Genomic DNA, 25,110 nt, shown 5'->3' with positions numbered 1-25,110 from the left:
CCACAAATTGCAACCTCCACTTCTCATCCCTATCATTCCCGTTTCAAGGATTTTGTGAGGTTCTTTGTCTCCATTCTCTAGTTGAAATACAAAGTCTTTGTTTCGTTTAAAGAAAACTGAAAAATGTTTTCTTAGTAAGTATAAAAGAAAAATTATAAGAATAAGAGAAATGTTTTAATTACAAAGAGATTATATAAAAGTAAATTCAAATTGACTTGATTTGATATGTTATGATAGATTGTAGAATAATTTTTATTATAAAGTAGATTTAATGCATCATATAAAGTCATATTAGTTTGTAAATTTATCTTTGTAGGATCTTCTTGTAACGATAGCACTTCTCTGAACATAATATACCTTTGTAGTGATGTTTGATACCAATATTAAAAAAATGTTAATAATATAATAGACAATCTAGAAGTGTATCTTCTTTTTTAAGGAAAAAGTTACACAATTTCTTATTATTTACATAATTTTTACACACTATGCTTTTTTTTATTCTTATTATTTTTTCTTTTATCAAATATTTAATATATGGATCATGAATAAAAAAAAATTAATTAGTTTAAGAAGAATAAACTAAATAAAATAAAATAAAATAAAAAATATATTAAAAAAAATATTTTTTAAAATGTGGTTTGTGGAGGTTGGAGAGGTTAAGTAGTATTACTCATGAAAAAATTTTATTTATCATTCTCACACCATATATTAAACATGATTTTTTTAAAATTTTTAATTTTTCTTCCCTTACCAAATTGTGATGTTTGTATGATAGTATAATAACTGAATTAATTTAGGAGGAATAAAAAAAAATATGTAATGTGTGAGATGATGAAAATCACATGTTGGTGTACAGTAAAGAAGATGATAAGTATAAATTTTTAATGAGAAAAAGATTTTCTTCTAAACTTTTAAAGTTGATCCCTTTGAACTTAGAATTATCAAACATAATATATCACTCAAAGAGAGTGTAGGCTAAAGAAATCTTTGGCCCCTAATATCTCCGTCTCTTTAATAAGTTCCCCAAAAATATCTCCCACTGAAGATGGAAACATCCTCTCAGGCGTGGAAGAAAAACTCACAAAAAAGGAAAAAAAAAAAAAATGAGGCCATTTAAAGAGACTGGAATAATAAAAAAAAAATATCAAAAGATAATAGAAAAAATAATCGACGAAAGAAAATCTCCTCTGCCGACAATGCTGACCGACTGTTTACGCATTTTCAATGCACATGTTTCAACTTTCAACGCGTTTTGTATCCGCTGTGGTACACGTCCACCGGCTCCACGCGCACGAAGCAACAGTACATACACTGACACACCTATATATAGCTTCTCATTGCCTTGATCTGTTTACGTTGCTTAAGGTCGTAGATGCAAAAGATTTGCACGCTTGTCACTTTTCCATTGGTTTAGGACTTCATTTTCCGTTTGGAACCGGTCCGTTTCAGTCGGCAGTAATCTTACCTGTCCCAGAATCTCTAAGCACAGTTCCTGAGGAAAATAAGAATAAGAAGAAGAATCTCTGACACGCTTCACCTTGTACTTGGTCTCCTACACGTGGCAACTCCCTATTGGCTTTGTTCAAGGGTGCCAACTACGATGCCTGGTAAAAACTAGAGATATTATATTGCCATTTCTTTCTTTTGAAAAGAAGGAAACAAAAGCCCGTTCTTGGTCTTAGGCTGATTACATCATTACATCCAAATTATATCATAGATTGCATCTGATTCTGGGTTGTTTGTTTATTTATTGTTTAAAGAGCATCGGTTGATTTCACTTTCTGAGTTTTAAATAAAAGCTCACAACAAGTCTAGCAGCGTCCTTGCAACTCTCTGTTCTTTCAAAGGACAGTTGTCTTGGGTGAGCTTCAATTCCAATTTTGTTTTTTGTTATGTATGTTTTCAAAGTTCTTAAGGTTTTCTTCCATTTCCTATTGCTTGAGAATATGAGATGTTGAATATGTTGATTACGTTTGATACTAACAAGCTTAGAAATGGTAATTTCCTCTGTTGTGTTATAGGTGAGAAAAGGTCAAACTTGGTAGGAATTAGCTAGCTCTCGGTGTTGAAGCGATATGGCCATTAAGGAAAAAGGGTTTGTCAAAGGTTGTCTCCCTGAGGAACTAAAGAAAGTGCTTCGATCGGTGGCTACAAACTGGGAGGACGTGATGGATGATATGCAGGCGTTGCAGGTGATCCAATTGAGCGGTGCAATGACCAATAAAGTTTACCAGATAAACTGGCCTACAAAGAATGGTGAGGTTGTTAGAAAGGTCTTGGTCAGGATTTATGGTGAAGGAGTGGAGGTTTTCTTTAACAGGGACGATGAGATTAGGACGTTTGAGTGTATTTCAAAGCACGGCCAGGGGCCTCGCCTTCTCGGTCGCTTCCCGGAGGGGCGGGTTGAGGAGTTCATTCATGCTAGGGTATGTGAGTTTTGGATGCTTATGAGATTATGTCTTATTTGTGATGCCTGTGGGCTATGATTACATGTTATTTGAGAAAAATGGTGCTTATTTTGAATGAAGTTTTAGTTTATGAAAGATGGATTAGAATAGTTGTGCTTCGATGATTATCTTCTTGTGTTGACCCATTATACCTGCTTTAATCATGAAAACTTCTCTTTTTACCTATTTTTTAAGTTTTCCTTACTTTGTTGCTACTTTGATGGGTAATTATGACTGTTTGACAAAGTATGACAAATGCACCTTTGGAATCGAATTAGTGGGGCACAGTGAAGGAAAAAAGATTCAAGCGCTCAGGGCTGAAAAATCTTGGCCATCCTTTCTGGTGGTTAAGTGATGCCTTTTGAGAGTCTGAACTCTTCTTTATATGTATTTGTTGAATTGGCTTTTTTTCCCGTTCCACTTGCTCTTTTCTTCCCGAACACATTTAAGATATACATCTAGATAACATTAAGATAAGAAAATGGCTACAATAGAATTAAAATTTTACTTGGGGGAAAATTTGTACTGAGGATTCGGTGAACTACTCCACCGATTGGTTATCTTTGCTGAAGACCATTTAAGATAACAGCTTTTCTTTTTTCTTTTTCGGTGATTTTCAGACATTATCCGCAGCTGACCTCCGAGATCCTGAAATTTCTGCTCTCATAGCAGCTAAGATGAGAGAATTTCACAATCTTGATGTCCCTGGTCCAAAGAATGGACTCATCTGGGACAGAATGAGGTATTGATATCTATTATCAAAAGGCGCTTTTTTCCCTACTATAAAAAAGTTAAATTATACTTCAAGCTAGTTAAAAGTTCCCTCTTAAATAGGAAGACATCTAATGCCGTTTGTGTTCATTCCTCAGAAACTGGCTCTGTGAGGCCAAAAGTTTGTGTTCTCCTCAAGAAGCGAAGGAATTTTGCTTGGATTCTCTAGAGGAGGAAATTAGTATGCTAGAGAAAGAGTTGTCACAGGATCATCAAGAGGTTGGATTTTGTCACAATGACCTGCAATATGGTAATATAATGATGGACGAAGAGACAAGATCAATCACTATAATCGTAAGTTTCTCACTCCCTATTTTGAGCTGTATCTATGGCCTCTGCATTCTGACATCCGATTCTCAGTTGTTATTGCAATTGTTTCCTAGTTATAATCGCAAAATTACGTTCTTCTGGCATGGGATTTGATTCTTCTACCTCTTATGGTTTTGTTTATGAAGTAAGAAGAACTATCCTTAGGCCAGTGAAGCTTAAGAAGTTCAAAATGTTCTTAAATCTCGAACAAAATCTGTCCTTTTGTTATTATTGTCTAGTCAAAAGAAGAGGAAAAGCAAGGGTTCAAGCACCTTTGGACTTGTGGCCCTTTGATTCTTTATGTCACTTACTAGCCATAAAAAATAGTTAGCAGTTAGCACAGAACAATATATCTTTAACTACAATTTACTCCTCCAAAGATAATACATTATGAGCTGCAAATTTACTGCAACGACTTTACATAAATGAATTGTGTGGTCTTTCTTAAAGGAAGTAAAAACATAAGGTTACATTTGTGGTAGAATAAATGCATGAAACCTAATGAGCACATTCATATTCTTCGTATTATTTTGTTTTTGCAGGATTATGAGTATGCAAGTTACAACCCAGTTGCTTATGATATAGCAAATCATTTCTGTGAAATGGCAGCAAATTACCATTCTGAGACACCTCATATTTTAGACTATAGTCAATATCCAGGTAATTGTTTATATTTGAGTATGTCCTGCCTCCAAAATTACCTTCTCCTTGATGAAACTTGTAAGATGAGATTAGGGTGGCATTCTTTGGACTAAGTCGTTCCTTTTACTTCATTGCATTTGGTATCAGATCTGGAGGAGCGCCAAAGATTTGTGAGCATATATCTGAGTTCAGCAGGTTAGCCATTAGTTTCCAATTCAGTCTAGTGATTTGTATGAGAAAAACGTTCTGGGACTTGTGTGTTTTGTTTTAGCTGTTTGATCCTCCGAGTGCATTAGTTGAAACAAGTTCCACTCAGTCATATTTATTACTGGTGAAGATGGAGCACCTATAGCTGTTTCAAGCTCTTTATAGATCAAGGATTCATGTGAGCATTGCTTTCTGCTAAAGTTAGGTGTATGGATTCTTAATCTAACACTGAAAACTTTTAGAAACCATTCTCCAAAACTACAGTAGACAATCCAACAACACTTCTCCGAATAAAATGCATATCTTTTGAAAATTATAATGATTCTCGTTTTAATATTCTTAAAAGAAACTCCATCATTGGTGTACAGGCAACCTACACAGTGACACAGAAGTGGAGCAGCTAGTCCACGATGTGGAGAAATACACTCTTGCAAACCATCTCTTTTGGGGCTTATGGGGAGTTATTTCAGTAAGCATTCCCACATCTAGTTCCACTATTAATTATGAGAGACTGGAAGGGTAAGATGAACTAACCATCTGCTTATCTGCAGGATTATGTGAACAAGATTGATTTCGACTACATGGAGTATGCAAGGCAGAGATTTCATCAGTACCGGGTAAGGAAACCAGCATTATTGGGCTATTCATGAAGTGCTTGGCAATCTTAGTGAAACTCGTATAAAACTTCATGATTTCCTAGATTTGGAATCGGTAAGAATCTAAACATGTAGTAATCCTCATACGGCAGAGAAGCTGTTGTCGGATCCACTTGTAACAATATAATACCCCTTATAATAATAAAGTGTGTTTCCACTACTTCCCCATTTTTCTTCTTCCATAACCATTATTCATTGAGAGGGGAACTCAAATTATCTTTAGAATGTGAAAATGTTAAATTTGAGAGTAAATGTCAATCAGATCAGCTAAAGATCACATACTTTTGAGCACAAGGAATCGAATCCCAAAATCTGATGGCTATTACTCTCAAATCTCAATAACAATCTCTGCTTTATGGCTGAAGAAACTCTTGCAAAATATATGCTTGTAGTGTAGTACCCGCCAAATCCTCAAATTTTGGGTCTTTTCTTTAATTTTATTTACGTTTATATCAATGTCTAAACGTTCTGTTTTTCAAATGATTCACATCAAGCCGGTGTTTTAGTAATATAATATTACCCTGCTCGTATAGGGACCCGGGCAGTATTTTCTAAAGTGAAGTCATATTGCCTAGTTAGGATACCAAATACCAAACTATCTCATCTTATCTCGATAATTATTACAATTTTTTTAAATTTTTATACAAAATATAATAAAAAATTCAACTTTTTCAAATTTCAAAATGAAATTAATATTAAAAAATTATATTATAATAATATTTTATTTAACTTTCAACAAAATATCTTATCTCATCTCATCTAAACTATGTAACCAAACGATTGTGAATATAACTTTTAAACTGTTTCTTTGCAAATAAGCCAAATCAGGGGAAGTGGGTGGAAGGGAGATGATGCTAATGGGTGGCAAAAGGAAATTCTGGCACAATCTTTTTACCAAAACTCGGTTAAAGCTAGTGCATGTTTGAATGTGGAATCAATACATTCATTATAACTTTTTGTTCTGTGCTGGAAATATAATAAGACAAACTTTCTCTGTACAAAAGCAAAATTAGAGGCAGAGAGACGATTCTGCTAATGGGGGGCAAACAGCACTCCCTCCAACAATTTGGTCAATGCTATCTTCACCATTAAAACACAAACTGGTTCGGATATAAAGTTTAACATCAATTTTCTCTATAATCAATTGATATTTCTATGGAAGCATCTTCAACTTTGTGAAGAGAGATTAGACATGGAACGGAGATGGTCGACAATGGAATCGATTATTGAATGAGAGCCACCGGTAGCTGCAAACAGAAGGTGTTTAGGTGCTTCAGCTCTATCAAAATAAAATGCACCTGGTACCAATTTTTCTTTTGGTTGTACTGCTAACCAAAGAACCGTGTCCGCACCTTCCTCACTTGTTCTAAGTTTTCCTGAAAGCCTGAAATACATTCAAGATAAAAAAGAAAAAGAAAAGGAAGTTATGATCAATAGGAAAAGAAAAAGAAGGAAATGAGTAGTAGGGAAGTGAATGGGGGGTGATTTCAAAATATAATTAGAAGGATAAGCTCCTTACGATTTTGAGAATCCAGGCAAACTCGTAGCAACTCCAGGTGTGTCCGCCCAACCTGGGTGCATCGAATAGAATCCAATCCCTTTATTCTTGTAAATTTCAGCCCATTTCTCAGTTAGTGCTACCTGAAAAGAGATAACTCCAAGTGATTTCCAGATGGAATTGATTTTGCAACTCTTTAACATATAGCATCATAGAAGGTTACCACTCTGTAACACTGAGTGACAGTGCTTTTACCATGGCAACACGTACAAAAATCTTTCAGTGTAACTTGGGATTCCACATTTCAACAAGGGAACGGAGTTCAAAAGAAATATGGTAGTACCAAAGCCATCAACTTCAACCATCTAAACATACGTTTTTTTGATAAGAGATTTAATAAAGGCACAAAAAAGAGATGCAAGTGGAGCAACAAAAGAGAAGAAAGCATCTACAGTCAGGATGTGGTGTAAGACTACCCAATGGAAGCTGACTTGCTTTCCATAATGGCTAGATCAGATCAATCTAATAAAATTTATCTAAAACTTAAAATGTAATTCTAATATAAAATAATTATGCAAAAAACCAGAAAATATAAGGGGTGGCTGCCCACCCCAAAGCTTTGCTTACAGTGTAGGTGTGTTGCTTTTGAGGGTTTAAAGGACCTGTTTTACACCGTGTCCTAATTAAGATTAAATTCTCAAGATTTTTAACAGTTAGCAAGCACCAAGACTTGCAAGAAATTCCACTAGAACTCGGAAACCATAAATAGTGACCTATTCAACAAAAAAGGATTGCAACATCGTACATTAAAAAGTCTTACAGATCTTCGACTCAACTGACCTGAACTCGCTTATTTCGAGCATACTGTTCCACCCCATTGAAGTTGCTGTCACTGAACTGCCTCAAGACAATCGATTGGAATCTTAGTAAGTATTCAGTGGAAGGATTGAAGCTTACTCAAAATTCAAAAAAGCAGTTACCTGTAGATCTTTGGTCAAAGGAGCTGTGTACATTCCACCAGAGGACACTGTGATAACGCGAGCATCAGGTGCAGCTTTCTCCAGTAGTGGCAGCATCAGTTCTGTGATGGAATAGGTACCCAATACATTCACAGCAAAACTGAACTCAAACCTGGAATTTTAGAAGTTTATAAAAACACAATGCATCAATTTCTATGCATCAAGAAAAAGGATACAATGGATACAAATTAGTTTAGCATAGAGTGAAAAGGACACACCCTTCTGAAGTGGTAACTCGTTTATTCTCAAGCACACCAGCATTATTGACCTAGAGGCAGTTTAATCTTCCATGTTAAATATCATCTTGAGGGTCGGCTGTCAAAATTATTGACCCTATTTATGTGAATAAGTGCGTGTGTAGGAGGAAAAAAATGGCAGCTTTACCAGTACGTGAATTGGTACATCATTTGATGAAAATCTAGATGCAAATGATTTGATATCACTGATGGATGAAAGATCACAGACCTGCAAGCTAAATTTTATAAGCCGCTTGCAAGCAAAGCCCAACTTCATAGAGATCATTGCAGTTATATAAAAGTTAAAAAAAAAATAAAAGGAAAGAAAAAGAACATGAGGTTCTTACAACCATTAGCCATTGTATAATCTCAAAGAATATAGCATACTTGGATTCACTAACGCACATGATTACATACATAAAACCCTCGAAAATAACCATGAAGGAGAAGAAAATTAGCAAGAAGTGAAACATTTTTAAATCTAAATAAAGCAGATACCTCCAAATGTACATTTGTGTTGCCTGTGGCAGACTGAATCTTAGAAAGTGCGGCTTCTCCTCTCTCCTTATTACGGCATAACATAAAGACAGTTGCTCCACTGATTTGTGCATTATATATACACAGATATACGTTAGCCATCTAAAAACAAAGCTCAAAATACTTCAAGAAAAAGGTAAAGTTGTATCATAATCAACACCGTGAAGCAAGACCCTCCGCAGTTGCATAGCCAATGCCAGAATTTGCTCCAGTAACTATGCAATTCTTGCCATTCATTCTTGTCTCCATATCCTCTGGTTTGAACTTCTTTGAATGTTCACTACAAAGCAAAAAAACTCACCAATCAGTCGGAAATGTGGGCACAGAAGATTTACATGAGTTCCCTTTCAGCAACCTATATTCTTATATAAAGCATTGGAATTTAAAACACTGATAGGTGATCACAATCGAAACCATTACAACTTTATTCATCGTGATTGACACGAATATTAAACACACCCATCAAGCCCACCGAGACCCCAAAACAAAGAAAAAGAAAATAAAGAACAACCCAAAAAGAAAACGAGAAAAGCAAAAGCTGGGCTTACACGAAACCGGCTTTGGTGAAATTGAGGTATCCGAATATACCAAAAGCCGTCGATCTCCATGTCTGTTTTGTGTTTTCAGTGATCGCAGTAATAATAATATCAAATGAGTTCCGTTACAAAGAACAAAAATACAGTAATTAGTAGATATACATAATTAAAGAAATATAAGCAGTAATGGCACCTTGAGCAGGAACATTGTGAGTAGTCCAGGGGAGAGGTGACTTTGGAACTGCAGCGTTGCAGTGATTTTCATGTCATTTGGAATGCGTTCTAACTTCTAAGGAACTGGGAGTTGCTAACGTGCGCATACTGGAGTGGGTTATTGCCTGACGGTTTGCCACGCAGCAGAAGTTTCAGCCACTCCTTATCCTGGGTTTGGAGTTTGGACTCTGGAGAAGGCCTCCAAGGCTTGGCGTGACCATATTGACAAATAACAAAAAACAGTGGGCTTTTGGCTTGATAAATGATCGTAATTGAAAAAAAAAGTTTTTACTTTTCTTCACGTATTTTCTTTAATAATACTTAATCATATCAATTGTTGAGTGCATTTTGATGAAACATTTTAACAAATATTTACTTTAAATGCGTAACATAAATTATTATAATTCTCTGATAAAATTCAAGACAGAAAAACATTTCTAGTACTCATTACTCAAAACAAATATTTTCTTTTTCTTTTTTGAGACGAATAGAAATATGCAATTGAAATGTAGTAATTGAAAGAATTTCTTGGATTTTTCCTTGTTATATTCTTTGGGAAATTGATATTCTCTGGGCAGATTTGGGGCCTCAATGAGAAGATCCTTTGCATATTTCTTGGATTTTTGCAGTGTCTTGGATTTTTCCTTGTTATATTCTTTGGGAAATGTTGAAAATTCTTATGGTGAGGCGGCAGAATGGGCTGTCATATTACGTGTGATAAATTAAACTAAAACAACCTTCCATCATTTAGTGCAAATAGATTATTAAAACGTCAAATTTCAGAATAAAAAGATTGAGAGAATATGTTCCTCTGAGTTTGGACAATCATTATCTGTTTGGCAACTACTGACCAAGATTTAAATTATGGATTTAGAGATGAGCAGGATCTGGGATCGAAGTTCCATTAATTCAATATCTTCCCTTAAGGAGTTAGGGTTTGGATCGGTGCAAGAACTACCGAAAGGGAACTCTGTGCCTACAACTTGGTAATGATGGTTTAGGCTTTAAATCAAAGGTCTAACAGTTGGTAAGGTAACCATCTTGGCCTATGCAACCATTTTAATTTTTTATGAAGGAGAGAGCTGATGCTTCTAAAACGTATGGAAACATCTACAGAATTTACTGCATCATTTTGGAAATAATGAGTTACATCTTGGAACTCCAGCAAAACAAACAGATACAGGATACTTAACCCTTTTGCACAAATATCACAATAAGAACATAAATCTGGAAAGATGCAAGTGTGTATGGAATAGGTTAAAGTCTCTGGTTGTGAAGTTCACGTTCGTGGGTTCAAGTCTTAAGAGAAGCCACAATGTAAGAAAAGTTGGAGGGTAGGACCATCCAAATCCCTTGTTTCTAAGATGCCACTTATGTGTGAGATCAACATGGAGTAATGAGTAATGACTCCAAATGAGCATACAGTAACTCAGGCGGATAAAATGGTTTCGGGGTGGGAAGGTGGAGGTGAAATTTGTTATGTTCATATGATGGAATTCATTTTTTCGTACAGCTGTTGACAAATACAGACATGAATTTACCTATAAAAAAAATTCTTGGAACATGAGACATATTTCCCAATAGAATTTCAAAAGAATCTAAAGTTGGAAGGTAAATAGCACAAATCTGCATATGGCAGCAATATCTAATGAGAATATGCATCAAACGTCTTTTACAAGGCATACTTTCTAAGCAACTAGAGAAAACTTTCCACTCGTAGCTGTGATCTCCAATACACACTACTTACAGTAATCCACTTGTGTGAACCTGCCTTCAGAACTGATATGCTCTATGAGACCTATTGGTAAAACTCCTATAGCTAAGACCTTTACACACTAACTGGAATATACAATATCAATGACCAATAAATGAAATTGAAAGAATGCACGTGAAATGTAGTAATGCTATTGAGAATTTCCCAAGTTGGCGGATCTCTCACCCAAAGCCACTCAAGTGTTAAGAAATCCTCCCTTAATGCTCTAATCATGTATTTCCTGCATTAGAGAGAAAGATTTACATTTAAAAAGGAAAAAAAAAAAGAGTACGATAATGGCAAAGAAAAAACAGAATGGATCAGTATGATGATGCCCCCACAGCGGCCTCAAAAAAATAAAAATAAAAAAATAAAAAAGAAGAAGAAGAGAGAAGTAAGTTTCATTGGTTCCAAGTTGAGAGTTTAACTTATGTGAGGGAGCATGTGATCCAATGGTGACATGCTCTTGCATTGGGTTTCTTGGTGTAAAAGTGATCACTGCATGTAACTATATCCAATTGAAGAAGCCTCATCGTGATTTCTTATGGGAGGTATTGGGGTGGAACCTTACCCCCATCTGGTGAGGTGAACTAAGGTACAATTGGCAATTGAAGAAGGTGGGCTAGGGCGTAGAACTTTAATCCTCTTTAATCAAGTTGTTCTGTGGAAATTATTTTGGTATTATGGTTATGTGTGTGAGAGAGAGAGTCTATGGAGGGTGCTAGTGGAGACAAAGTATGGAAGCTTGGGAAGTGGTTGGTATTCCAACGAAAAAAACTAGGCCAGAGGAAAAAAATAAGGTTAGTATGTCGAAGTAGATTCAACGAAAGGCTTAACATTCTAGCCAGAGAGGATAAACATATAGGTTTGCTTGCTTCAACACTGGCCCCTTTGGAGGCTTCAATCAGCATGATGGTAAGGCTTCTTGGTCACCTATAGACGTATGATCAAATCCTGGCTTCACCAGAGCAGGTGGTTTAATAGGCTGGCAGCGGGCTTCCCTAATTTTCTTATCACAGACTTTGGAACTCCAAGAAAATAAAGTAACATACGTCATAAAATGACCAGCAACCTTAGCTATGGAGAACTAGAATATGGCTCAATCTCATTTTCAAGCTTAGTTCTGGTCTCAGCTTACACATAAGATGACCAATCTTGCCATAGCATGACCAAACCCATCAGATCACCAAATGAAACGCACCAGAATCAGGCCTGTTACAAATCAACCAGATAAAGGCTCTAAGATCCAGCCTTAGAATAATCCTATAAATTTGAATAGGCATGTCAAAGCATGTCCCCACAGCTTCAAAAGCTTTATAAAGATTACTTGACCAGCCACCCGAAGTGGGTTCTCTAAAAATTCCAGAAGAATTCAGAGTTCATATCTATATGAACTACAGCTAAGGATTGTAAAAAGGAGATTGCATGTCAACTTCAAAATAAAGGGCGTTGTTTTTTTTTTTTTTTATAGGTAATCAAGAAGTTATATTCATATAAATAGGCAAAGCCCAGGTACACAGGAAGTATACATGAGGTACACCAAGCTAGAGGTTACAATAGAAAGAAGAAGGTCATGGACCCTAGGCCCATTACAAACTATGGCCCCCGCCCATAAGAACAATGACAAAAGGGCATTGTTTTATTTTATTCAGAAAAAGGAGCTAACAGAATGCTTCCCTAGAATTAGTTACTTTAGTACAGCCTTGCTACTCTGATGAAAAGCCAATGCAATGTCATGCAATCACACACATGGCATGGCAAAGTACTCACCTCTCCCAATATTAAGCTGCTTATTCCAGCATCAATACCCATATTTGCTATACATCTTCCCTTTCGATCTCTGCATCAGTGAATGTGAGTGCCCGCTGTAGTTTCCTGGGAGAAAACACCTCAACCTCAGCCATATATGTGGCAGTCACAGGTCGGTGATCTGAAAGTTTAAGCTCGGTCCTCCTGTAACTTAGTAGCTTCAGTCCCTTGCCATATGAAAGAACACGATCACACCTGGAACAATAGTGTCAGCTACAGTCATTTTTTAAACTAATAATTGAGATTTGCCATAAGCAACTATATGTGTATTTACATATTACCACCTATTATGTTTAGTTTTGATCAATGGTCAAAATGTAATTTAGATCTAAACAAAGAACCTTTGGGGATTTCCAGAGCACAGGTTCACTAACTTGTTAAATTTATATTCACTATAAATGAAAGTTTTAATAACTACTATAAATGAAAGCTATGTGGAATAACTTGTCTTAGTTGTAATGGTAGAACTAAGAAAGAAGAGACACTGAATCCATAGTGCAAATGTAGCTCGGAAGGTACAATCCCAAAGTTGTAAAGTTAAACTACTGAAGAAACTATCAAAAGAACAAAAACTACTGAAGACATTAAACTTTCCTTTCATGTTCCTCACTCGAAGGGTTAAAATTCTTCCAAAGCAATCTAGTCTTTCAATTAGATTCACTCCCTAAATACAATCATTCACAGTTTGCTAACACAAAATTGCAGTTCCTAGGATCTTTTCCAGAATTTATCACAAGGCAGATAATGGAAAAGCAACTGAGATGACAACAAAATGCTTGCCAGTTAGACCTTTTCAATACTTTGTATCGAGTAATATGAGTTCTCCTGAAACTAATAAAGACAAGATAGATGACAAGGTGCTAATAAAAGCTCTATAAGCTTATTGAACATGTGCATGCACCTTACACAGCCAACAAAACAATACCAAATGAGCATAGAGACAAAAACATCATAACAGTTACAAATACCCCCAGACTTAAGCATGCAGAAAATTATAAGATCATTTGTACGAGTAAACGACCTAAGAAATCTATTAAAGTTACTGCACGTATACATAAACACCAGATGAAACAAACCAGCACTTTCAAGTTATCTGGAAAGGTTTACTTTAACAGAACAAACTAAATCATAACTTCTCTAACATGATGAAACCACCATTTTCTTGGGCTGAGTTAGCAACCAAATAAGCATAATATTAACAGGTGCAGGGATCAAGCACTCGGACTAGGAAACTTTTTTTTTTATAAGTAAGAGAAAAATATTATTGCTACTCGGACTAGGAAACTAGAAGCATACCATGCTGGTGTACGCCTTCCAGCCTTTGGATCCTCTCCATAGTACTTTTCTGAATTTATCTCATATTTATATGTAGGCGGGAATCTTAAAGTACCCTCAGACCATCCATCAAATGCACGGCCCTTTTTAAGTTCTTGTACAAGCTGTTAGAATGAGATGTCAATACAACTGAAAGCCAAACTGGAATCCTATAACTTGGCTTTTCTCCAATGTTATGCCTAATCAAATGAGAAAATTGCCTTCTCTTTGCAATGGCAGATAAGAAAGCATATCTTAATATAAATATATATAAAGATTTATTGTAATGTTGTGCATTGGTGATCCATACTCAACTTTTTTTTTGATAAGTAAACGGTAGTATTAATGATAAAGGACAGAGTCCAAGTACACAAGAAGGTATACAGGTGGAGCATCTATCTAGTTCGATACATTAGAAACAAGAAAATCATGAAAACTTAGGCCATTAAAATCTATCCATACTCAACTAGCACAGCTCTATATAAGGATGATACTTGGTCATAAGTACCGGTGTCATCAGTGATCCATGCTCAACTATATACCTTAATGTTCAATGTAGCATCTCATTTACCGAATATGAAAACTAAGTACATTTCAATTATTTCTGCATTTCAATTATTTCTGCCTTTTATTTCATGTTTCCCAATGAAGTAAAGAGTAACAAGTGGAATGCCAATACCCAAGTTCAAGAAACATGATCTGACCATTCTTCTTTATGTAGCCCATTAATGTACAGCCATGTTGCCCATATATGAATAGCCATAGACTACATATTTGTGATGATAAATAATCTGAAAATGTGCAACTGACAAAGAATTAACTAGAAACTTCAGTTTCAAATACCATGTCCAGATAATTCAAACCATTATAAATGTAAAGCCATAGACTACATGAGCATTATAGCACATTCTTTTCTAGTGTGCTGCACCCTTGCTTTCTTAATTTTCATGTTAAAAACATTAAATCTATGATCAATTTCTCAATTATGATCAAATCAAGATCAATTCTAATGATTTGGACAAAGAGGTCCAATAAGAAGTAAGTCTACATCCTGTGTACTTGGGCTATGCCTTCTTTAATGAACCCTAGTCAGGTACTTCTCATATATAAATCCTGTGTAATTGGGCCATGCCTTCTTTTCTTATGAATAAAAATTCTTGATTACCTATCAAAAAAATAAGTCTACAGATATGAACATCTGTGCTTGTATGTTTAAGTGTATATTAATGTGAATGGGGAAAAAGATGTAGATCTAACAAATCTTTCCCATATCTTGCACCAGACTAACGACCAGAGTTTTTGAATTGTTTGATAAATATAAGTAAACTCAAAATTTGATGTCTACAACACATTCTTGGTTCACTATTGTTCAAAATGCCATGTGATCCCCATTCACATTATGGTATGATGGACAAGGCAGTGAACAACGCTACAATAATATTAATCCCCAACTTAGATAGAGTATCACATTAAATTGATTACATACCTGGTCCTTTTCAACCAACTTAGACCACTCCTTGTTGGAAATTAATTCTTGTGTTTTCTCATAAGGTAAGTTTATACGGTAATTGAGATCACCCAACCAAATTATTCTTCTGCAGAAGAAAGTAAAATAATATTACTAAACCAACTCCTTTTGAAGAAGGAAGAAGACACTCCTCAAACATACCAGTGAAATGACATTAAAAATTACCGAAAATCTATCTAATAGTTCATACATATGATTTTAATATATCAGTAGATGAAACAGTCAGAAAGAAGATGGTTTTATTTAGTTTTACGAGTCACAATAGTTTTGCACTTTTTATACATATTGCTATGAGCTGTAGTTGAGTCCATTGGTTTGTATTGCGAGTCTCCTATATTTGTGGATTCTCCTTGTCCAAGCTGAAGCATTACAAAATGTTGAAAATTTTTCTTCAAAGACTTGATGGAAACTGATGCATTCATCTGGATAGCATACCTTGGGAACACAAAAACAATGCAACCCCATTCAAACAATAACAATATTCGAAAATGATGTAAATTCATTCAGAATATACCATTGTTAGAACATTTTTTGTTTGATAATATCTGAACCTATGAAAAAAATATCTGAACCTATGAAAAAAATATCTGAACCTAAGAAATACCATAACAGCACCTTCGGCCTTTACCGCCTAAGCCAACCTCAAAGGCTATGCTCTAACAATACTCAGTAACAGAACATAACAGAAGAAATGTTGAAGTTGATGCATAAAAGTTGAACAAATAGAACCTAACCACCACATTAGCACATGAAGATTTTCAACTTTACAGAACCAACTGTAGTTTCATCATAACTCAAGAGAAATAATGATAGCACCAAATAAACCATAAGGAAAAAAGAAAACCTCATTTCCGGGACATGAGGAAGAGATATAGGTTCAGGGTTCTGCAATAGCATGTGATACTCACTCATGATTATGGATGCCCCCGGGAAGTCCACTATCCGAAACCGAATGAAATCGAGTTCTCCGAAGTATTTCATGCACATCAGTATTTCTTTTTAGTTCATCTCCATCTTTTTCACCCGATGTCAGGTGAGTACATATAAAACAAAAAAAGGTCTGATGTATGGACATGCTGACGGATATTGATCCCTGGAAGATTGAAGAACTGTCTTGAAATCTGAAAGACTACTATATAATAAGTGAAGTGATAGATGCATTTCAAAATTGAAAAAAAAAAAAATAAACAAAAATAAATATTAAACCTATAAAAAAAAAATTAATATTACTCCTCAGAATGAATTATGCTAGTGGATCCATTGATTACTTTAATCCCTATGCCTTGAGGAATGAGATACTTGGCTTTAAAAATATGACACATTTGGTATAATGCATGCCAAATAAAACTACTGCATGTAGCCCCTGACCTAAAACATCATATTGAAAGCAATGCAAGTAAAGAGGAGAACTGCAAATAATGATAAAAATAAAATATAATGTGTTTCCTCACAACGAAATTATAATAGAAACAAGCACTATGGCCAAAAGGAATTCACAATAATGAAGAAAAGGCATCAGGGAAAGAAGCAAACCTTGTTACCAATGTAGCCCATAACACCAACACCAACTGTAGACACTTTTAAGTTCCGAATATGTCTACGCAAACTCCTACGGACCCATATAGTGAGGAAAATCCCAACCATCTGCTTGCTTACTATCCTTACAAATGGTGATCTTCGCTTCCTCTTCAAGAGAGATTTGAGGTCAATTTCTGCAAGCAGTGCTATCTGTGGAGGCACTTCATTTGTAGTTGACTTGAAAGAACTATATGTCGTGAAAGATTTAGGTGCTTTAAAAGATTTAACCGATCTGAAGGAATTAGGCCTCTCTAATACACGCTGAGATAGCAAGTTTAAAGGAGGCTCTGGCCAGCTCAAACCAATCCTTTCTGATCCACTGAGAATTTTGGTTAATTTACCAGAGTGTCGAGCAACTGGTGTTTCCACATTTTCTGAATGTTCTGTCCTCAAACAATTTAACCTATCCAACCTCTTTGGAGAAGAAAATTGCCCCTGTAATTCTTCTTCTCCTGGAAAGCCTAATATGGCACTTCCAGGACAGTCTGAAACTCCAGAATTCACATATGTGGTTTGCTCTGTGATTGATCTATCCTTACCTTCATCAAAATCATTGGATTCTTCATCCAATGGGTGAACTTCATCACCTACATCACTATCACTTTCAAGAAAAATCTCCTCTTCTATATCTGGGATATCATCAGATGGCTTATACTTTGATGGAGAGGGGGGATCACTAAAGGATTTTATATTTGTTTCCTTGGGCCGGATTCGATTCAGTGTTTCACGGATGATGTTTTCCCACCTTGGAACTGGGCGACTATCTTCAGCACCAAAGATATTCCCGGCATTTAATGGCACAATCTCTTGAAGACTGTGACAAAAAGCAGAAGTCATGCTTCCAATGACTCCACCGGATATAAACAACAGATTAAGATCACAGAGAGTGGTATAGAACAAAATTTTTTTTGATAGGTAATCAAAGATATTATATTCATAGAAATAGGCAAAGCCCAGGTACACAGGCAGTATACATGAGGAAACACCTATCCAGAGGCAACAATAGAAAGAAGAAAATCATGGATACTTAGAACAAATTTGTTCGTAACAGAAAGAACTGCTCACATTTTTTGACATGTATCACGATTAAATGCAGAATATCAACAATTATGAGAATAAAATAGATTAGCGCAACATAAAGCAAATATAAAAGCACCAAATTTAACATAACATATAATCTACCCATATACACGAAACTTCAGATAATACTCACCCAAGCACATATATATCAGCTGGCTCGTTGTTATTTAGCCAATCATCAATATCTAGGTCATCAGGTGGAAGTTTCCCTCCAACATTCCAAGTCCCGACGCATATTCTAGGACAAAAGGAGAGCCAAATAAAAATAATTGACTAACTCAAACTGATACCATCACTTTTTGTACTTTCCAGAATGAGTGCAACAAGTGTTCACTCTCAGATTAGGCACACTATACCTGACTTCCTCGTTGTTTATATATTGTGCCCTAAAAGTTTCTGATTTTCTTCTTCTTCTTAACCTTGGAAGATCATCTGAAGTCCAAAAATAAAAAATAAAAAATCAGCCTGCAAAGTAATGAAGCATGAAAGGATAGTATTAGAACTGGAAATACGCATAAGACATTATTGTAGCATAAAATGGATTTTTTGCCCAAAGAATGCAATTAATTTTGAATGACTAATATCTATTGCTACAGAATTATTCAATTTTCATGTGGAGACCACACCGCCTACCCTCTCAATAAGCTCCTCATTATATATATCTTGATACATGAACAGGAAGGGGCCACAATGGCCAACCACAACAAGCATCCAGAAAATAATAGTCATAATTTGAGGCATTATCTAACTTAAAATGGAAAAATGCTATCGCATTATACCTAACTTTGGGTAATAATTTTTTTTTAATAAGTCACTTTGGGTATAGCTACCTTCTTATTCATATTCTCTGAAATAAATTGATGCCAATAAAAGATGCAGGGGTGATTAATGATATCAAGCAATCTTCTAATTTGGTCAGCATTTGAGAGCTAATTTCCAGGGACACGGAGAAATTCCAATTGAGAGACAAAACCTTTCAAATTACCCAAATTTGAATAGTCTGATGAAATCCAATTGTGTCTAACCAATGAAAGGATTACTGATGTTTATTCAAGAAATTATGTTGTCAAGAGCTGCCTCAGTATCGAATGGCTTCCTCCATCGCCAAAACAAGAATTGGTACAATTTCAAGATGAAGCCACTGAAACTTTATGAATATCTGAAAAAATGATCTCAATGTGCAAATAAGGAAAGTTAAACCGTGCAAATGAAAAATTACCTTCAAGATCAACCTGAGCATCATCCCCTCTGTTGCCCACCAACCGCGACTGTCTTCCCCGTTGACCAAATCCTGCAAACATACATTTGATAGTCTGACTCAAACCTCGAAAGGGACTCTTTAAAACTTGAGGAGAAAAAAAAAAAAAAAAAAAAAACACTCCTAGTACAACACTATCCCGTTCTACCAATAACATCCGCATAAGCCACAGACAGAGAGAGAGAGAGAGAGAGAGAGAGAGAGAGAGAGAGAGAGAGAGAGAGAGAGAGAGAGAGAGAGAGAGAGAGAGAGAGAGAGAGAGAAGAATTATCAACTTCGGATCTGCCCAAGTACCCACTTCAATGGGTCCTAAAAAAAATCCATTGACACCATGAAATCCACGCATATAAGTAAACCATCAAAAGCATATTTCCAGATATCCACACAAACAAATAAGCAACCAGTTCCAGTGTTCCCCCATAGGCCCATTTCCCTGTTAGAACTCTTGATGAGTTCCTCAATTTTGTTTTTTATTTTTGAAGGCGTCAAACTCAGACTTTCTTGCACTATCAGGCTATCGGCAACACCGCCAAATCCGCACAAACCAACAAAGTTGCAATATAGAAGTAAGATATTGAGAAAAACTAGAACTTTTTTTAAAAGGAAAAAAAAAAAGTTTAAGGCTTTAACGCGAGGATTGTGACCTTCAGCCTCCGAATCGGAATCGGAATCGGAATCTATATCGAAGTCGTCCTCGTCAGCGCTGAAATCGGAGTCCTTGGTGCTGATGTTAAGCCATTTGCGCATCACCACTCTGGGCCAGAAGAGCTGTACGCACCACCAACCCAAACAACATATTTCAGCTCTACTTCTCTGCAAATTTTCCCTCAAACTTTTTTATCCAAAAACCAAAGCCCATAAACAGAAATCACAAAAGAAAATTCACGAAGCAAGAAAGGATAATAGTAGTACCTCTGGTTGGTGCTTCGAACGTTGTTTCATATCTGTGAAGATACAGACTGATAACCAAATGGTACAAAACAAAAGAAGAAGAACAATGGAAGTGCAGCTTGCAATAGAGAGCCAGAGAGACAGAGAGGAAACAATTAACGGAGAAAGAGTAACAACAGATGACCCGAATAACGGTAGTGGAAGGTTTCGTGGTAATGGATTTCTTTTTCCCCCCCTCGGTGCTTTGACTTCGAGTCTTTGAGATTACTTTACTAAGATTAATTAATTAAAGAGTAATGCTAGTGGGCAGATACTAGTGTCCTGCCCACCAGCAAAAATTTCTCATTTTATTTTTATTTTTTTAATACTCTTTTAACATATTTAAATATTTTTAAAAAATAAAAAAATATATCAATACACTAAAAATTAATTCTTTAATCATTAAATACAAGAACGATCAAATGAAGGAAAAAAGTCAGACGGTATAGTTTTATTGAATTTTGTTACATATAAATATTTTTATATATTATTTACGTACTCTATTGATATGATTGATTAAAATAATTATTTTATATTAAAAAATATGATATAATTAATTATATTAGTAGAGTGCATAAAAAATATATAAAAGTAACTGCATATAAAATTTTTATATTTTTTTCATTATATGAATCTGGGACTCCTATCTCAACCCTTTTTCAACTTTTCATTTATTTTTTGTTTTTATTATATATATATATATATATATATATATATATATATATATATATTTCTTATCTTCCATATGTAGTGGCGTGGAAAATTGATCTAAAAGCAAGGGGTTAATCATGCTAAACTGGAATTAATTCACTCTTTCAAGATATGAATGGAGATTCTCCACCTTATAACTATACTATTATACTAATATATTTGGGATATCAGAGGTTTGCAGACGCTGTCTCGAGTCGAAATGCGTCTAATAGTATCTCAATTCTTCAAGAGCATAATTATAAGATCGAAGTCGACTCATTGAGATCAGTTAAGAGATAATCTTCATCTTATTATCATAGAGAGTTAGAGATAATCTTCATGCATGGCTTCTTGTAAATAACTCTAGCTACTTGGTATATAAAAAGAATGAAAAATAAATAATAGTTGTAGTTATAAGTATGCAAGCGCTGCATAATTATTTTGAAAAAAAAGTAAATAAATACAAGACTCACGTGAAAAAGATTAAATTTTTAATAATAGATCTCATTCTTTTTTAAAGTGATTGTACGACGCTTATAGACTACATGGATACTGTAAGTAACAGTACTCTAAAAAATAATGATACTCGAAAAGTCTAGACTTTGGCATTCTATTAAAGTAGATATTGGAGTGTGTGTGTACACACACATGCACGAGGGTTCGATCCCTTCGTATTAAGAAACAAAAAACAACGTCCCTATCCTTAATATTGCTTAATTACCATTATATGTGTAATTATCCACTACATGAGCCGTCGGATCCCAACCACTAGACCTCGTGAATCATTTCCCTTTTGTCACTATCCGCAATAGCTAGCCGGAGCCAATGCATTAGTTGGTAGTTGGATATATCTATATACACACAGACTTGTAATCTAATATAGAATTCATTGGTGAATGCTTTGAACAAACTTCCAACATTAATACAAACGTATACAAACCATGCATACATGCAACCTTAAAGCTAGCTAGCTATAACTGCGGGTGTTCTTAATTTCTGTTACTTGCATTAACTCGAACAACCACCCAGTTGCAAGAAAAAACACGGCAAGAACAGGGAGAAAGAGTCACTCATGTGCATGATAAACACGACTGTTCTCGCTTTATTAATGCTTGCTCATGTCTAAAAACACACTGTTTTTACCATGTGCATGCAGTCATATTCAATATATGTAGTGACCGGCCGGCCGGCCACATCGATCTGAAGTGTACCCACTCTAAAGAAATGAACCACGTACAACTACATAATGATCAGAACGTACGTCGATCTAGACAAGCAACGCTGCACAAAATACCAGATTTTATTTTGCTTTTGTTTCTTCCCTAATTGTTCTCAAAGCTTATTAATATTTCATATTTCGGTCCACCCACTTAAAAAAAAAAAAAAAAAAAAAAAAAAAAAAAAAAAAAAAAAAAAAAACTTTCCCAAGAAAATTCTGTTTTAATCCAAACTCATACAAACAAATATTTACTCAATAGTATCATGCATGCAATATATATTTCACGTCTTTTTTCTGTTCAAGGGTGAAGTACTACTTGTTTCGGCTGCATGTTGTACTCAATTGCTTTTATTTTCATCATGTGATCTGACGTCGTCTGGTGTTAGTCAGGCCGCATGCGGTGTACTGATCATAGACTTCTTTGCATGTTTAAGGTTCGGCCAAACTGAGAATTTTGAGGTAAAAATTTTGAATTTATAGATTAAATATTAAAATAATAATAATATTATTTAAAAATTTAAAAAAGTAAAAATTAAATTAAATAATTTATTATATTTTATATAAAAATTTAAAAAAATTATAATAATAAAATAAAAAATTTTAATGACCAAATGGAACCTAAGTCAAGTGGGAAGGAAAAGAAAACTCGACTTATGAATACATAGAGTCGGCGTGGCCAGGTTTGTTCATGTTTGGTATTTTAATTTGTGAGGAGTTTTGGTGCCTTTTGATCGATGCATGGGACAAGCCAATGTGCAGAGCGCATGTCAGAGCCTTATGTCGCATGGTGGGGCCTGTGGGGAAGTTGGCTTGGAAGATGAGAAATTTGCGTGGGTCTCTCCTGAAGCTTCTGATGATCAGTAGCATTCATGGTCCTCCACTAGGCATGAATATGGGGGTGATCGGACACTACTGGTCACACTACTAATGACATGATGTGCAGGACCCATCTATGTATAAAGGCTGCTGGTTAAGTACTATGCATGCAATGCAATGCAAGCAAGCCTAGCTAGCTCATGCGTACTGTTCTGATCATATATATTTATATATTCATTTAATTCACTAATCCTGATCATCATCCATTATAATTAGAAATATATGATCAATGAAACCCACCCGAGGCAACTTTTGTCACATCCTTGTGACTTTGTTCAACATTTTTTTCTTACGACAAACGATCAAGAAAGAGTTAGCTATATTCCCCACATGGCTGTTCCCCACCCTAGACCCCACACGGTTTTGTTTGTTTTTTGTTTTTTTTTTATTGATGTTAGACCCTCATCACGGAAGTCAGAACCCATCTCTCTCATCTATCTCTCTCTCTCTTCGGCCTCTCTCTCTCTCCTAAAGCTTTCTCTCTCATCAAACCCCCTCTCTCTCCTCAAGCTCTTCGAGTTCCTTATGTGTTTTTATTTGTCTGTCAGTAATTATATTTGACTACCACGTTAGGTGTAAGGTATAAAATAGATTAAGGGACTGATAAAAAGAATAATTCATATATATATATATATTTTTTTTTTTTTTACCATAATTAGACATACATGCCACTTTGAGATCATCAGCAATATCTGGTACTCCTAATAATCTACTAGATATGATGAAATTGCTATATATACCAAATTTCCCTGAATAACTAGATGATAGCCAATTAATATATAGAGGTAGGTAGGTGAATAATTAATTATATATTACACCAATTTTTTGTTTTTTTATAATTTCTAAAGCACTAATTAGTCATAATTAAATATAATAAAAAATGAAAAATATCAATTGGCCTAGTAATGAGTAATCCATGTTTACCTACTGCCAGCTGCTATCATTTAATTGGTGGAATATTCCAATCACATGTCATGATAATCATCATCATGTGAAATGCGATTATTAATTGGTGGAATCTTCTTTTTCTATCCCTCATTAATGTAGGATGAAGAAGATGATTATAATTAATCTACATGCCCCTAGCTTATGAATTATAACTTCTAAACCTTTCTTTTCCTCAACAACTTCGATCGATCTTCAACCTAAACATATATCGGCCGGAAGGCCCGGAACGAAAGCTGCATGCAGTTTCAGACCAGTGAATCAAAGGATACACGGCCTTTAGAAAGGAAAAGTAATTTGAATGAAAAAAAGAGTTTCAGAGATGATCAGTTCAGTACTGATCATCCACTTAATTATAATCTGCTCGTTGGAACGAGTAATTTTTTGGCTGTGCGATTTCTCGACATAACCATTTTCATTTTTGTTAGCTAAATTCATGATCTTATCCATCATAAATTAAGGAAAATGTGGGAAAGAAAAAGTTTCTCCAAACACCAATCGACACGAACAAATGTAAAACTCGATCCATATCTCATCATATGCTTTCATTTTCTATATCATATAAAGAATATCAGATCAACAGAGAGATCAGAGAGAGAAGAGAGAGATCAGGAGTGAAAAAAAGGACGAAAACACAACCATATGTACATATATACACATGATGACTTGGAGAATTAAAGATCAGTAAATGCATGGAATAAACAACATACCTTTGTCGAAGTACATGAATATGCATATATATTATGTATGATCTGTGCGCGCGCGCTAGCTTCAGCGGCCTGCTTCGGCCTGCATCAAAGCTGAGATCTGCACGAACATGGATATATATAATCTGCTTCAAAGGAACCTTGCTTGATTTCCATTCAGTAGGAAAAGCAATGAGGAAGTCCGCCAGCTATTTTTTAGGAAAATAGGACAAGAACAGTACACCCGGCTAGCAAAACTAGCTACTATTGGCATAGATATCTGAATAATCGATCTCTTGCATTAAAAGTAGTAAAAAGTAGCTAGTCTTTCTGATCAGGTTTTGGGTGTCTGGAAATAATTAAGCAGACCGAG

The 25,110-nt window shown here is 35.2% G+C and overlaps 3 protein-coding genes across 11 annotated transcripts; 1 reads left to right on the top strand and 2 right to left on the bottom strand.

Moving 5' to 3' along the window:
- The first annotated feature begins 1,347 nt into the window (after positions 1-1,347).
- Positions 1,348-5,192, top strand: LOC122297646 (probable choline kinase 1). 2 transcript variants are annotated; one of them, XM_043107762.1, is made up of 9 exons: positions 1,348-1,607; positions 1,761-1,861; positions 2,022-2,426; positions 3,068-3,189; positions 3,317-3,512; positions 4,070-4,187; positions 4,317-4,364; positions 4,745-4,845; positions 4,928-5,192. In XM_043107762.1, exons 3-9 carry the CDS (start codon positions 2,076-2,078, stop codon positions 5,024-5,026), a joined length of 1,035 nt encoding a protein of 344 aa, XP_042963696.1. In that variant the 5' UTR covers positions 1,348-1,607; positions 1,761-1,861; positions 2,022-2,075; the 3' UTR covers positions 5,027-5,192. The 2 variants fall into 2 exon arrangements, with proteins under 2 accessions (XP_042963696.1, XP_042963697.1); XM_043107763.1 differs by lacking the exon at positions 1,761-1,861.
- Positions 5,193-5,951: 759 nt separating this feature from the next.
- On the bottom strand, positions 5,952-9,237 carry LOC122297647 (dehydrogenase/reductase SDR family member 12). Its single transcript, XM_043107764.1, has 10 exons — positions 9,052-9,237; positions 8,871-8,932; positions 8,483-8,602; positions 8,284-8,383; positions 7,934-8,014; positions 7,768-7,817; positions 7,511-7,661; positions 7,371-7,427; positions 6,552-6,673; positions 5,952-6,416 (listed from the first exon to the last, which is right to left on the bottom strand). Exons 1-10 carry the CDS (start codon positions 9,121-9,123, stop codon positions 6,200-6,202), a joined length of 1,032 nt encoding a protein of 343 aa, XP_042963698.1. The 5' UTR covers positions 9,124-9,237; the 3' UTR covers positions 5,952-6,199.
- A 1,450-nt stretch (positions 9,238-10,687) lies between these two features.
- LOC122297644 (type IV inositol polyphosphate 5-phosphatase 3) lies at positions 10,688-25,110 on the bottom strand. Of its 8 annotated transcripts, none has more exons than XR_006238847.1 (14): positions 24,762-25,110; positions 20,304-20,335; positions 20,036-20,204; positions 19,353-19,424; positions 18,490-18,565; positions 18,267-18,371; positions 17,009-17,867; positions 16,384-16,568; positions 15,758-15,910; positions 15,434-15,542; positions 13,930-14,072; positions 12,595-12,828; positions 11,897-12,036; positions 10,688-11,065 (listed from the first exon to the last, which is right to left on the bottom strand). XR_006238847.1 is itself a non-coding variant. In XM_043107756.1 (13 exons), the coding sequence occupies exons 1-12, from the start codon at positions 24,775-24,777 to the stop codon at positions 12,642-12,644; spliced, it is 2,106 nt and encodes a 701-aa protein (XP_042963690.1). In that variant the 5' UTR covers positions 24,778-25,110; the 3' UTR covers positions 10,688-11,065; positions 12,595-12,641. The 8 variants fall into 8 exon arrangements, 6 of the variants coding, with proteins under 6 accessions (XP_042963690.1, XP_042963691.1, XP_042963692.1 ...); XR_006238846.1 differs by having other exon boundaries at positions 11,963-12,036; XM_043107756.1 differs by lacking the exon at positions 11,897-12,036.

Source organism: Carya illinoinensis, chromosome 15 (assembly GCF_018687715.1).
Source record: "Carya illinoinensis cultivar Pawnee chromosome 15, C.illinoinensisPawnee_v1, whole genome shotgun sequence".
NCBI lineage: Eukaryota > Viridiplantae > Streptophyta > Magnoliopsida > Fagales > Juglandaceae > Carya > Carya illinoinensis.
The sequence above is the reverse complement of the archived record's forward strand: the minus strand, read 5'-3'. Positions and strand labels throughout refer to the sequence as shown.